The 12,536-nt window shown below is 37.5% G+C and overlaps 1 protein-coding gene across 2 annotated transcripts; it reads left to right on the forward strand.

Moving 5' to 3' along the window:
* Positions 1-819: 819 nt before the first annotated feature.
* Positions 820-12,536, forward strand: LOC122318617 (formin-like protein 18). Of its 2 annotated transcripts, XM_043136146.1 has the most exons (18): positions 821-1,419; positions 2,415-3,115; positions 4,113-4,334; positions 4,462-6,059; positions 6,145-6,274; positions 6,838-6,909; positions 7,024-7,122; positions 7,274-7,315; positions 7,638-7,718; positions 7,811-7,861; positions 7,984-8,065; positions 8,961-9,055; positions 9,277-9,348; positions 9,451-9,567; positions 11,066-11,134; positions 11,236-11,302; positions 11,760-12,117; positions 12,212-12,536. In XM_043136146.1, exons 1-17 carry the CDS (start codon positions 1,347-1,349, stop codon positions 11,945-11,947), a joined length of 3,759 nt encoding a protein of 1,252 aa, XP_042992080.1. In that variant the 5' UTR covers positions 821-1,346; the 3' UTR covers positions 11,948-12,117; positions 12,212-12,536. The 2 variants fall into 2 exon arrangements, with proteins under 2 accessions (XP_042992081.1, XP_042992080.1); XM_043136147.1 differs by lacking the exons at positions 11,066-11,134; positions 11,236-11,302; positions 11,760-12,117; positions 12,212-12,536 and having other exon boundaries at positions 820-1,419; positions 9,271-9,348; positions 9,451-9,514.

Raw genomic sequence — 12,536 nt, forward strand, 5'->3', positions numbered from 1 at the left:
TCGAATTATGATTTATTATCCGAATTAATACAAAGTTTATTATATATAGTTATTTTTATATATTTTTAATATGTTTTATTAATGTAATTAGTAAAAAAAATTATTCTATATTTAAAAAAATATACAATTAATCCCATTAATAAAATTTCAAGGTGGTCGATTAATTATTAATTAATTAAATTGTGGTGGAGAAGTGGCATGCAGGGTTGCGAGTAATCATTTGCGTACCGAAACGACAATGAAAGAAGAAAAAAGGGAACAAGGTAATGATGAAGCAATGGTTGAAGAAAGTGATGATTGATGAGACGTTGATTAAGGTTTTAATTACATAATTTAACAAACACGTCAAATCGTTTACTCCTAAAAGCGAGATTTGCTTAAAGGGTCACCGTGGACCAATCAGAGCGGAAGCCACGTTCCTTGCCAAGCTCCATTTAATATTTTTCTACATATATATATATATATATATTATTAAATTAAATTAAACCTACTACGTAACATGGCTACCACATTTCTTTGTTCTTTTATTAAATTAATCGGAAATAAACATATCACTACTACAACTTGCTTGCTGTTACAGTTGTTGGAATGTTGTTAAGAAAAACATTATTAATTCAAAACATAAAACGGAAAAAAATTATATATATAGTATTTTTATTGTTCCAAACTTTAAAATGAATATATGAAAAAAACAAACAATTCTAGTTGGATAGGTCGGTTAAAGTACCTTTACAGTCGTCGGGAAGAACCACACACACGTGCCACATCATTATCAATTTATCGGCTTCCTTTTGCTTCGAAATAAACAGAAACGGGCGACACGCACCCACTCAGGCAGAGAAAGACAGAGACAAACCTCAGATCCTGCGAATAGGATCACATAAATAATTCCTCCTTAAAACAACCACCATATCCCACTCTTTTTGTTCCCAATCTACAACGTAAGAATATGCCTAATCTCTCCTCTCGATCTCTCTCTTTCTCTCCCCTCCTCTCTCTACAGCTCTTCATGTCTTGATTGAAAGGAAAGCCAAGTCTCTCTCTCTCTCTCTCTCTCTCTCTCTCTCTCATACACCAAAGTGTGAATGTGAAGACAACGACAACAATAATACCCAGAAAGTGTTCCTTCAAGAGCCAGCAAAATCCATTCCGCTGGTTAATTTCTGAATATTCACTCTCTTCAATACCATCATGGCCATTCTCAAAATTATGCATTTTGCGGTTCCTTTGATCTGGGTATTTCAGCTGAGACGGGGTTGAGCTTTCGTACCATATACGAGTGTTGCATTGGACCGTTTAATTTCTAGGTTTCCCCGGTTGGGTATTCTGTCGGATCTCGAAAGACCATGGCATTGTTCCGCAAGTTCTTTTACCGGAAGCCGCCAGATGGACTCTTGGAGATCTCTGAAAGGGTTTACGGTATGTTTCATTCGGTTGAGTTCTTTTAAATTTTGGTCATTTGAGGTTGCATATTAATGCGTCCGTAAAAAACGAAAATAGTGGGATTGATTGGAGATTATTGGGTTCTGTTGAATTTTTATGATTTCATTTCAGTGTGGTGAATTTCCATCATTGGTGTCAATAGTAGTGCCTCTGGACATTCTTTATATATACGTTGGTGAATTATTTCTTTATGCATACATAATGGTCTTTTTTCATCATTTTACACATTATTATCAGTATAATTGGGAGTTGCTCAATGTGTGATTAGCATTTTGGATATGCTTAAAGATGGAGATTTTGTGGGTAAATCATACGTCAGGTATTGGAAGCACTAAAATGTCAGCGATTTAGAATTGTAAACTCTGTGTCAATTTGTGGCAAAGTCCTTAATTAGTTGCTTATGACTGCTGACAGGTTTTGGACCCTGTTATATTTGTCCAAGGACTGTACTTCAATGAATGCCACTTACATACACGCTCATATATTACATATGCATTGAAGCGTCAGTGGAGTGTGTGCGCGTGTATGTACAGTATGTATGTATGTTTGTACGTATGTAAGTGCGTGTGTGTGTTGTATTGATGAATTATGGGAGTGTGTGCGTGTACGTACAGTATGTATGTATATATGTAAGTGGGTGTGTGCTTGTGTATAGGTATACACATATGCGTGTATGTACTTTTACAAATACAATACGTACACATGATATATATAATGGTCTATGCATCCTTGTTTCCATTCACCATTTAGTCTCGAAAACTCTAATATATCAATTTGGTTTTCAGAAAATATAAAAAGAGATATCATTGTATGTATAATAGCCTTTGCTTGTTTCCTTATTTTGTATGTTTTGGAGGAAACATATGTATTAGGCCTGGATCTGAAGATTATTACACTGTTCATTTTCATACTGTAAAAGAATTTGACTACATCAAAGTTATGCTGTGATCATGCTGTTGTACGTACTGTAGTCTTTGACAGCTGTTTCACCACGGATGTTTGGGAAGAAGATGAGTATAAAGTCTACATGGGAGGAATAGTTGGAAAACTCCGTGAACACTTCCCTGATGCTTCATTCATGGTCTTCAACTTCCGAGAAGGAGAGAACCAAAGCCAGATTGCTAACATATTGTCCGAGTATGATATGACGGTGATGGATTATCCACGACACTATGAAGGCTGCCCGTTGCTCACAATGGAGATGATCCACCACTTTTTAAGATCAAGTGAAAGCTGGTTGTCACTTGGGCAACAAAATTTGCTCTTAATGCACTGTGAACGAGGTGGATGGCCAGTTTTGGCTTTCATGTTGGCTTCTCTTTTGATTTACAGGAAGCAGTACACCGGGGAACAAAAAACTCTGGACATGATTTACAAACAAGCACCTCGGGAACTTTTGCAATTGATGTCACCACTGAATCCAATGCCTTCACAACTGAGGTACCTTCAGTACGTCTCCAGACGAAATGTCGCCTCAGAATGGCCTCCATTGGATAGGGCTCTTACATTGGACTGCATTATTATGAGATTCCTTCCTAATATGGATGGAGAAGGTGGTTGCTGTCCAATATTTAGGATATACGGACAGGATCCTTTTATGGCTGCTGATCGGACAACCAAAGTTCTGTTCTCAACTCCAAAGAAGAGCAAAATTGTTCGACGCTACCAGCAGGTCAACCTAGGTCTTTTAACTATTGGATATAAATTTCCTTTTTTTTAATCTGTGAATTCGATTGTGGTTCTTTCTGGATTAGGAAAAGAACCGCTCTTCATTCGATTGTGGCTGTGCTTCCCATGATTTATCTCACTTTTAGAAGAACTAGTTACTTTATGTGCCGTATTTTTGTTTGTCTGTATTGTGCTTCACAATTATTCATGCTCGTCTCTTCCTCTGTTTATACCGGCTACCAAAAGTAGAGCTTACAAATCTTCAGTCTCGTGCTGGTGATGCATATGATGTGAAAATGTCATACCTATTACCGATCCACCCAAAGAAGGATCCTGGGATGGTAGCTTGGGTAATGAATATGATGTATGCTTATTAAGTTTTTAATCCGCGATGGTTTCTGGACGAAGTGAATATCATGATACATTCAAGTGTCATGACACAGTACATTCATAAGGCTGTCGTGCAAAATGATCTATGTATGGAAATCATTCTGATCATGGGCCAACTAATTAGTTTAATCAACCAGTGATTAATAGAAAACTTGCCCCTGATGGTTCACCATATGATTTTGCTATATTGTTGTTACTGTTGTTTTGATCATTATTACAATATATCTTTGTTAGAATTTATAGATAGGTTAGTTCTGGTTTAAGCAGTGGAGGTTAGAGCATAAGAACTCCATGGCAACTGAGAAATGTTTCACCTAAGCAAGTGCCTTAGTTCTTCATACTTTTGGGATTTTTCTAATTAATAAAAAAAAGATTTTGAACTGGCTAGTTAATATAATATGGCGAAGCTGGCATACTTGCCCATTTTAATCAAATTCAAAGCGGCAGCAATGACTAAGTTGGTGCCTTCTCACTTTCAATGGTTATTGCCTATTGTTTTGTCTCTCTCCATCTTTATGCATTGCTAATGAAAGGGAGCTTATTACTGCATATTTCCCAATTTAATTTTATATGATCCTAGTAATATTTCTCCTTACTACCTTATAATGCAGGCAGATTGTGAACTTGTTAAATTTGACATCCATTGCCATGTCCAAGGTGATGTTGTTCTTGAGTGCATTAGCCTGGATAATGATCTGGAACGTGAAGAGATGATGTTTCGAGTTATGTTTAATACAGCATTTATACGCTCAAATATTTTGATTCTTAACGGTGACGAAATTGACATCTTATGGAATGCCAAGGATAAGTTTTCTAAGGATTTTAGAGCAGAGGTAGTGATCTCTCTCTCCCAGTAGTTCTTTATTATGTTTACTACAACAACAACTATATTGTTGAGGGACAGATTGCTTCATGTGTGGACTCTGCTAAATCTTTTATCTGATCTGACCACTTGTGAAGGTTCTTTTTTCGGAGATGGATGCTGCAAATTCTCTTATTTCAATTGATTGCCCTGGAATCGAGGTGAAAGAAGGCCTTCCAGTAGAAGCATTTGCTAAAGTACAAGAGATTTTCAATAATGTAGATTGGCTTGCTCCAAAGGTAGATGTAGCATTGAATGTGCTGCAACAAATCAAAGAATCAGATTTTCTTCTGGAAACATCGGAAAACATTTCTGTGCCTACTGCAGAAGGTATTTCGTTGCCGGATTCCACTTCAGAAAATCTAAAATCAGAATCAAAGGCATCAAAGGCTCAGGGGAAACAACCTAAGATCATATCCCAAAGAGGACGCCCCACTTCCCTATCAGCTCCGGCTTCTTCACATGGCTCACCTGTCAAAATATCAAGATACCACAGTGCGCCATCGGCCCTTGGCATTACAGCTTTGTTGCAAGATCATGTTGCGTCTAATAGTGAAGAAGTAGTCAAGCATGCAGTGACAATGGCTTTACCTTCTCCAGCTCGTTCTATTTCAAATAAAGCTAAACCTGTACAGCAAACAAAAGAACCCACTCCTTCAAAGCTAACACCTTCACATGCCTCTTTCTCATTACAGTCTTCAACTGATGCTACAAAAGAACCCACTCCTTCTAAGCTAACACCTTCACATGCCTCTTTCTCATTAAAGTCTTCAATTAGTGTTCCTATAACTTCCGGAAAAACTTCTGCAGCTTCTCCATCTCAGTTGATGCCTCTCTCAATTTCAAGTGCCAAAGATTCTTCACCTACTCAACATTCTGGGACCACAATACAGTCATCAGTACGTCCTCCCTCCCCTCCTTTTTCTGGGGCAGCTCCTTCCTATGCTCTCAAGAATTCTTGTTCAATCCCCCCTTCTCCTCCTTTTTCTGAGGTATCTCCATCTTCGTCTGTCAAGAACTCATTTTCAACTCCCCCTCCGCCACCTCCACCCTCTTCTTTGCTGGGAACACCCTCGTCTTCCACAATAAAAAACTCATTTTCAACTCCCCCACCCCCTCCTCCACCTCCTCTTTCAGAAACACCACCATTATTTCTCAAGACCTCACTTTCAGGTTCCCCTCCTCCTCCTCCACCCGCTGCTATTCCATCTTCAAATGCTTGTGCTGTTGATTCTGCGCCGTTTGTGAAGAATGCAGCAGTTACATCTGCTCCCCCACCGCCTCCACCTCTTCCACATTCTGGGCCTGCCTCAGATCCTACTAAAATATCTTCGGCACCATCCCCACCACCACCGCCACCTCCTTCCCTTCCTCCTAATTCTGCCATGAAGGATTCTTCCTCAAAGAATTCTGCCCATGCTCCGCCTGTACCTCCCCCTCCAGCTCCCTTTGCCAAAGCTGGCAGTGCCTCTCCACAGTCTCACTCTAGAGCTGGTGCTGGAAATGTGCCTCCAATTCCTGGACCACCTTCGGGTGGTACATTAAGTTCAAAGGGATGGGGCGTATCACGTTCGAGTCCCAGAAATCAGGCTCCTCCTAAAAAGTCCAATCTTAAGCCATATCATTGGTTAAAGTTGACAAGAGCGATGCAAGGAAGTTTATGGGCTGAAGCGCAGAAAGCTGATGAAGCTTCCAAGTAGGCATCTTCTTCTTTTGCCGACTAGTTTTGTTCATATGATTCTTGTGAACTTTTATTTCATATACTCTCTTATTGGTGCCAGGGCTCCAGATTTCGACATGTCAGAACTTGAGAGTCTTTTCTCTGCAGCTGCGCCAAATTCACAACATGGAAGCACTGGTGGAAAATCGAATCGCCTCGGCTCTGGATCAAAGTCTGAAAAAGTTCAGCTGGTTAGTGTTTAAGTTCTCATTCGCTCAAAACTCTGTTTTCATACTTTCCTGATTCTGGCCGGTAATTTTTTCCGAAATACAAAAAAGAATTGGGTTTGGGTCAGTCTCCTGGCCCTTACGGCCCTACGGTTGATTCCTGTGGGTTAACACTCGAGTTTTTATTTCTCAGAAAGATATATATTAGGTCTATGCGTTATAAATGATAAATTATAGACTCTCCCTCTCAATATTCCATTACGTATGAAGAGGAAAAACAAATTGACTAGTATATCCTTCTCTGGCAAAATATATTTCATGGGTTCCTCAAACATGTATTACAAGGGTATTCTTTCCCTTCAGAATGGAAAATATGTATATACAAATAAACTTCAAGTGGTTACAATCAAAGACTATAAACAAATCTGCAAGTTGTTCTCCAGACTTCACAAATGGAATAAATATCTTTAGTCAGGATTTTTTATTGAACGAAGTAACATTCAATTTCAATATCATGTTTGTTCTTCCCAAAGACATTGATAGCATTTCTAATCTACAATATGTATGGTATTAATGGGTTTCTGCAGATTGAGCTAAGGCGGGCATATAATTGTGAAATTATGCTTACTAAAGTTAAAGTCCCTTTGCCTGAATTGGTGGTATGGTACTCCTCATGACATTTCTTTTTCTCCTGAGCGTACTCCTTGTGGCATTTGTTTGCACATAAATGTTAGTTATGGCATCATAATTGCTTCCCTGTCCATTTCTTTTAGAGTTCAGTCCTTGCGTTGGATGAATCAGCACTAGATGTTGATCAGGTGGAGAATCTCATAAAGTTCTGTCCAACGAAAGAAGAGATAGATTTGCTAAAGGTATCCTATCTTCTTCCAATTGAAATCTTGATCTAGACCCCCCATGTCTGCATATCGTTCCCACTGAGTATTCTATATCCCATTCATGAGTACAATTCTCCAGATTTTTGTTTTAATCTTTCTCGTGTTATAATCAAGCTTTAATGTTCAGGGTTATGGTGGAGATAAGGAAAACTTGGGGAAATGTGAACAGGTATGGGCCAGATTTTTCTTCTCTCTTTTTGATTTGTAACTTTGAGTAGTATGGCTGATGCCACCATTACAATCGAATAGACAAGCCGGCCATTGGCCTAGACATGTACATTAATCAAATTTTCAGTCCATTGTATCAAACGAGGAAAGAAGATATACAGATGATCATCTATGGGCTGTCAAATGTATTATGTTTTAGCTCATCATTCAAGTTGGAGTCCTATTTATTGTATCAATATTTGACTTTTCATCATGAACTTCGTAAAGATCTCAATCCTGTTTTTTCCATGATGTTCTGAATCACTTTTTTTCTTCTCTAATAGTTTTTCTTAGAATTGATGAAAGTGCCGCGGGTGGAGTCAAAGCTGAGAGTTTTCTCCTTTAAGATACAATTTCATTCTCAGGTCATATGATTTCTATTTCACCATTTTTCCACATCCTTTCTGTTGTTATCCTTTTTGTTGCTTTAGCCCTTGTCCTGTAATATTTCTTTCAGGTTTCCGACCTTAGAAATAATTTGAATATTGTCAATTCTGCATCTGAAGAGGCAAGTTACATTGTCATATTCCATTATCTTGTGTCTTCAAAATGTTTTTCTGAATAATTCTCTCGAACACCATTTTCCAAAAAGCAAAATTATGACACCATTTTCACCATTGTGCTTATCAGATCAGAAATTCGGCCAAGTTGAAAAGAATCATGCAAACCATTCTTTCCCTGGGTAATGCTTTGAACCATGGAACTGCAAGAGGTGAGCTAAATTTCCTTGGAAGTGTCTTCTTTACTTTTGCGCATCATCCCAAGGTATATGAATTGTATATGAATTTTGGGTATACAACGATACCCTGTATACAAGACATGAGATATCAAAAAAGATTATTGTTTTTTAATTAAGTATTTTCTCTTGTATACGCGCTTTATGTACTCGGGTTTCATCTATTCTTCATTCTCAATAAAATGTACCATTACCTATATATATAAAAAAAATTACTGCAGTGGTGACAAAGCCACCTGATTTTTAAATGATAATAATATAATAGGTTTGGCATTTGTAAAGACAAGGAGAAAATGTAGAACTGAAAGCCAAAAACTGGAAAAAAAAAGAGAAAAAAAAAAGGAAAAGAAATCATCTTTCCCTGCAGATTGCCCTCACTTGTCAGTTCCGTGCTAGCTTAAACTTGATCTGATCATATTCTGGGTCTGATGAGAATGCAAAAGTTAAAAAAAAAATACCCTCGGGAATTAGAGTATCTTCAAGTTGTTGGCCTTTTGAGTAGGTGACCCATCTATATTTATTTTCACATCGGATCTATTACGTGAACGAGGTGCCGATATCTTCAAGTTGTTCTAGTTGCAGGGTGGAGTTGGACCATATATGGGTCATTTCAAGTCATACTGCTTTGTGCCAGAACTACGAGCTCAACTCTGGAACAACTTACATTTTTTTTAATGGAATTTCTGACGTCTCTAAGTTAATGTCTATGTACAAGCATGTTTGTTGATGTTCATCTATCTATCGTGGAGTACCTTTTCCCTTGAAGCATTAGCTGTCACCATATGCCTTTAACTATGCTGTACAATTTATTTGGAGCAACAATACCTCTTTCTTACTTTCTTGCAATAAGTTTGTAACACTATTGCTGCAGGTTCTGCAATTGGATTTCGATTGGATAGTCTCCTTAAACTCACTGATACACGAGCCCGGAATAACAAGATGACTCTCATGCATTATCTTTGTAAGGTAGAATATTTAATATAACAAGATGACTCTTTTGGTTAATGTTAAGACAAAAGAATTTTTTTGAATTTCTTTTCCCTCTTGGTTAATGGTTAATTTTGGTTTCGTTTTACTCATGTTGCTTCTCCATCTCCGTCAACATTAAAATTTGTATTTCTGTACACTTCTCTTTGGAATGATCATTTATAATTTTTGATAATAAATTTCTGCTTGGCAAGCTGTAGGTGCTTGCTGAAAAGTTGCCAGAACTTCTTGATTTTCCAAAAGAGCTTAAGAGTTTGGAGGCTTCAACAAAGGTATCATTTTTGGTTTTGTTTTCTTTCTGGGTATACACTTTGTGGAAGCAGTTAATTTCCTGTATTTCTGTCTTTGTAGCTAATAGTCACATTACCATGCAGATACAATTAAAATATTTGGCGGAGGAAATGCAGGCCGTTAGTAAGGGGCTGGAGAAAGTTGTACAGGAATTGTCTGCCTCAGAAAATGACGGTCGTGTTTCAAATGAATTTTGCAAGGTACTCTGTGCATCGACTCCCAGATGTGTTCATTTGTGTGAATGAAGCTTCTTTACATGATGATACTGCATTATTTTCCTACAGCCGATGGATGCATTGATTTGAAGCATGTGATATACTTTCATTAACTTAACCTATATATATTAGCTGGACCCCTTGCGATAGACCATGCCAATAGCATGCCTTACTTCTCAAGGATCTGATTCTGTGTAATCTGTGGCAACGACGATTCTCCATAATCTTTTTCTGCTATCTCCTAAACTGCCTCTCTATTTTCCTATGGAGGAGACTAGTTCCTAGATCATGACAAGTGCCTTTGCTGATTTGCGCCCCATTTCATTTCAATCTATCTCGTGGTAAGTGAATAGTTAGTCGAAAGAGTCACTGCCAACAACTTAACGAGATTTTGTAATGAAAGAAGGGCCAGTGAGTGAAGAGAGGAAGTACGTTAGCTTGATATTCTCTGCTTCCAACTAGCCTAGCTTTGCCTTTTAAAGTGCCCTTTCAATACAGACTCCCGATCAAAGTTATTCCACATTCAGAGTGATATATTTTGCCTAGGCTTGGATGGTTAAAAGCATTAATATGGCCAAAAGGAGGGGAAGTACTAGGACATCATTTTTATATTATCCTACCATTGATTTAAAGTGGGGAATAAAAAAGTGTAAGAATAGCAAGAAGAACTAAAGAAAACGAGTGAAAACATAGAATGAAGAAGAATGCCACTGCATATCATAAATTGAATGATTCCCTTACACAGTGCTGCTGCTTTATACTAAAAATGGACAAACAATGCTAACCATCTAAAGAATCTTCGTGTCACCTCAATTCTGTACAGTTACAAAATAACGACCTCTAAAATTACATAAAAATACATTACAACTCATCTAGAAGAAGGACCATTTAGTAAATTAACTATAGGTTTATTACAAGAAGCAGATCCATTCGGTAAAGAGTGAGGCTGCATATCAGAGTCATTGATGTTGCCATGAGCAACTGCATCCACATGATCTGGACTGTTGGAAGAACTGATGCCATGCTGCTCTAATAAAAAGTGTTCACTTGTACCAGTTGAATTCCCTAACTCAAAATCAGTCACCTGTGTTGATTATAACAGAGGGCTCAAATAGTCATAAAGATCATATATATTACACTAGTACATACGTACATGGTAATAAAATAAAGCTTGAAGTCACCGAAGTCCTGCCATGATAACAGATCTTCTGCCATGATAACAGATCTTACACTCCTGGTGGATCTTGAACTCACACTTTAACCTATCCTTATAGAAAGAAGAGGTGTTATCCAAGCTCTTAACACGGTGGAAAATTCTGCTTGATTTAACACCATTTGAAGAGGGCGTGGTCTTTTTCCCGTTTAAATACTTCCCCTTTGTCGAATACCTGCTTTTAAACTTAAATTAGTTTACTTGGATTGGTTTTCTGATTAAATTTAATTCAAGTTATTAATATTACTTCTTTCCTTTGGAAACATTCAGATTTTAAAGGATTTTCTTAGCTATGCTGAAGCTGAAGTGAGGTCTTTGGCTTCACTTTATTCTAGTGTGGTATGTATCTAGCTCACTTTGATGGAATTGGTTTTAGAGTACATTAGTTAGGTGCTTCCAAGATGATATTACTAGACATATTTCTGAATTTGGATTTTCAGGGTAGAAATGCGGATGCACTGGCTCTATATTTTGGGGAAGATCCAGCCCGTTGTCCATTTGAGCAAGGTATTCTTGGTCTTAAGGTTTCGAATAATCTGTGTTCCTGTTTAAACTGCAGTAGGAAAAAGAAATGAAAAAAATAAAACAACCAGTTATCTAATTATACATCAGTGATTGATCAATTACTCAAATAGCAACAGTTCGAGCAATGTTTAACGTGGCTCATCGATTATTCATTGTCCTACTGAGTTAAGGAACAATGATCAGTTGCATATCATGGTTAATTTATATTAGCTAATAGAATTTCTCCAATCGGTGAGCATCATTACTTATTATTAGCTTGATATATTTTGCATTTACTATGTACTCCAAGCTATATTAATCTCTGAATCTTGAGTGTGGTGCATGCATGCCATGCTATATTGATCTATTGCTTGTTTTAACGGTTGCAGTTAGCATATATAGTGGCTTTTAATTCTTTTTTTTTTTTTTTTTTCTCTTGATTTGTTTTATTTACTCGTAGTCGTATCTACTCTGCTCAACTTTGTGAGGATGTTTGTACGAGCACACGAAGAAAACTGCAAATACATTGAGCTCGAAAAGAAGAAAGCACAGAAGGAGGAAGAAAATGAGAAGGTAGCGTTGGGTGCTTCCAAAAAGGAGTCCGTAAACCTGATGCGGACTACCATCAAGAGTGGTAACATGAATTGATCAAGCTAATCATTTGTTAGCAACACAACATAACCTAACCTAAGTAGTACTGCTGCATGAAAAAGAAGGCCCTTACATGCAATTAGGACGACGTATAGCCAGCAGCTAGCACTGCATGGTATATATTGATGAACTGATGGTGTAGCTGAGAAATTTTTTATTTTTAACTGGTAAGCCTTATACTTCGCCCTCCCTTTATTTCCCGTTCTGAAATTTATGTTTTTTTCATTATATATTTTGAATGATTTATTTTCTTTGGAGCAGTACTGATGTTGGAGCTGCATGCATGGAGTCCTATTCAATGAGCATGGAGGCTTCCTGATCTTATGCTGATCTTTGGAAATTTTGCAGTAAAAGTTTCCGTTAAGAGTTATGACAACCCCACTGGCCTGATCTTCCCCTCCGATCCCTAGCTAGCTCGTTTCTTCCATCATTAATATTTGATCTGCTTGTATATTTTTTGGATGTTAGGATGTAAATGTCGATATATATATACACATATATAGATAGATTAATGTTACGATTGTATGACTGGAAATTAAGGGCAATATTTGATCATCTTTCTGAAAAGCAACCAGTGAGGGAAGTA

The sequence above is a fragment of the Carya illinoinensis genome, chromosome 8 (genome assembly GCF_018687715.1).
Source record: "Carya illinoinensis cultivar Pawnee chromosome 8, C.illinoinensisPawnee_v1, whole genome shotgun sequence".
Taxonomy (NCBI): Eukaryota; Viridiplantae; Streptophyta; class Magnoliopsida; order Fagales; family Juglandaceae; genus Carya; species Carya illinoinensis.

Coding starts and splice junctions, on each gene's coding strand:
- LOC122318617 (XM_043136146.1), top strand. CDS start 1,347: ATGGCATTGTTCCGCAAGTTCTTTTACCGGAAGCCGCCAGATGGACTC. Junction 1,420..2,414: donor GATCTCTGAAAGGGTTTACG/GTATGTTTCATT, acceptor TACGTACTGTAG/TCTTTGACAGCTGTTTCACC. Junction 7,719..7,810: donor AGATACAATTTCATTCTCAG/GTCATATGATTT, acceptor TATTTCTTTCAG/GTTTCCGACCTTAGAAATAA.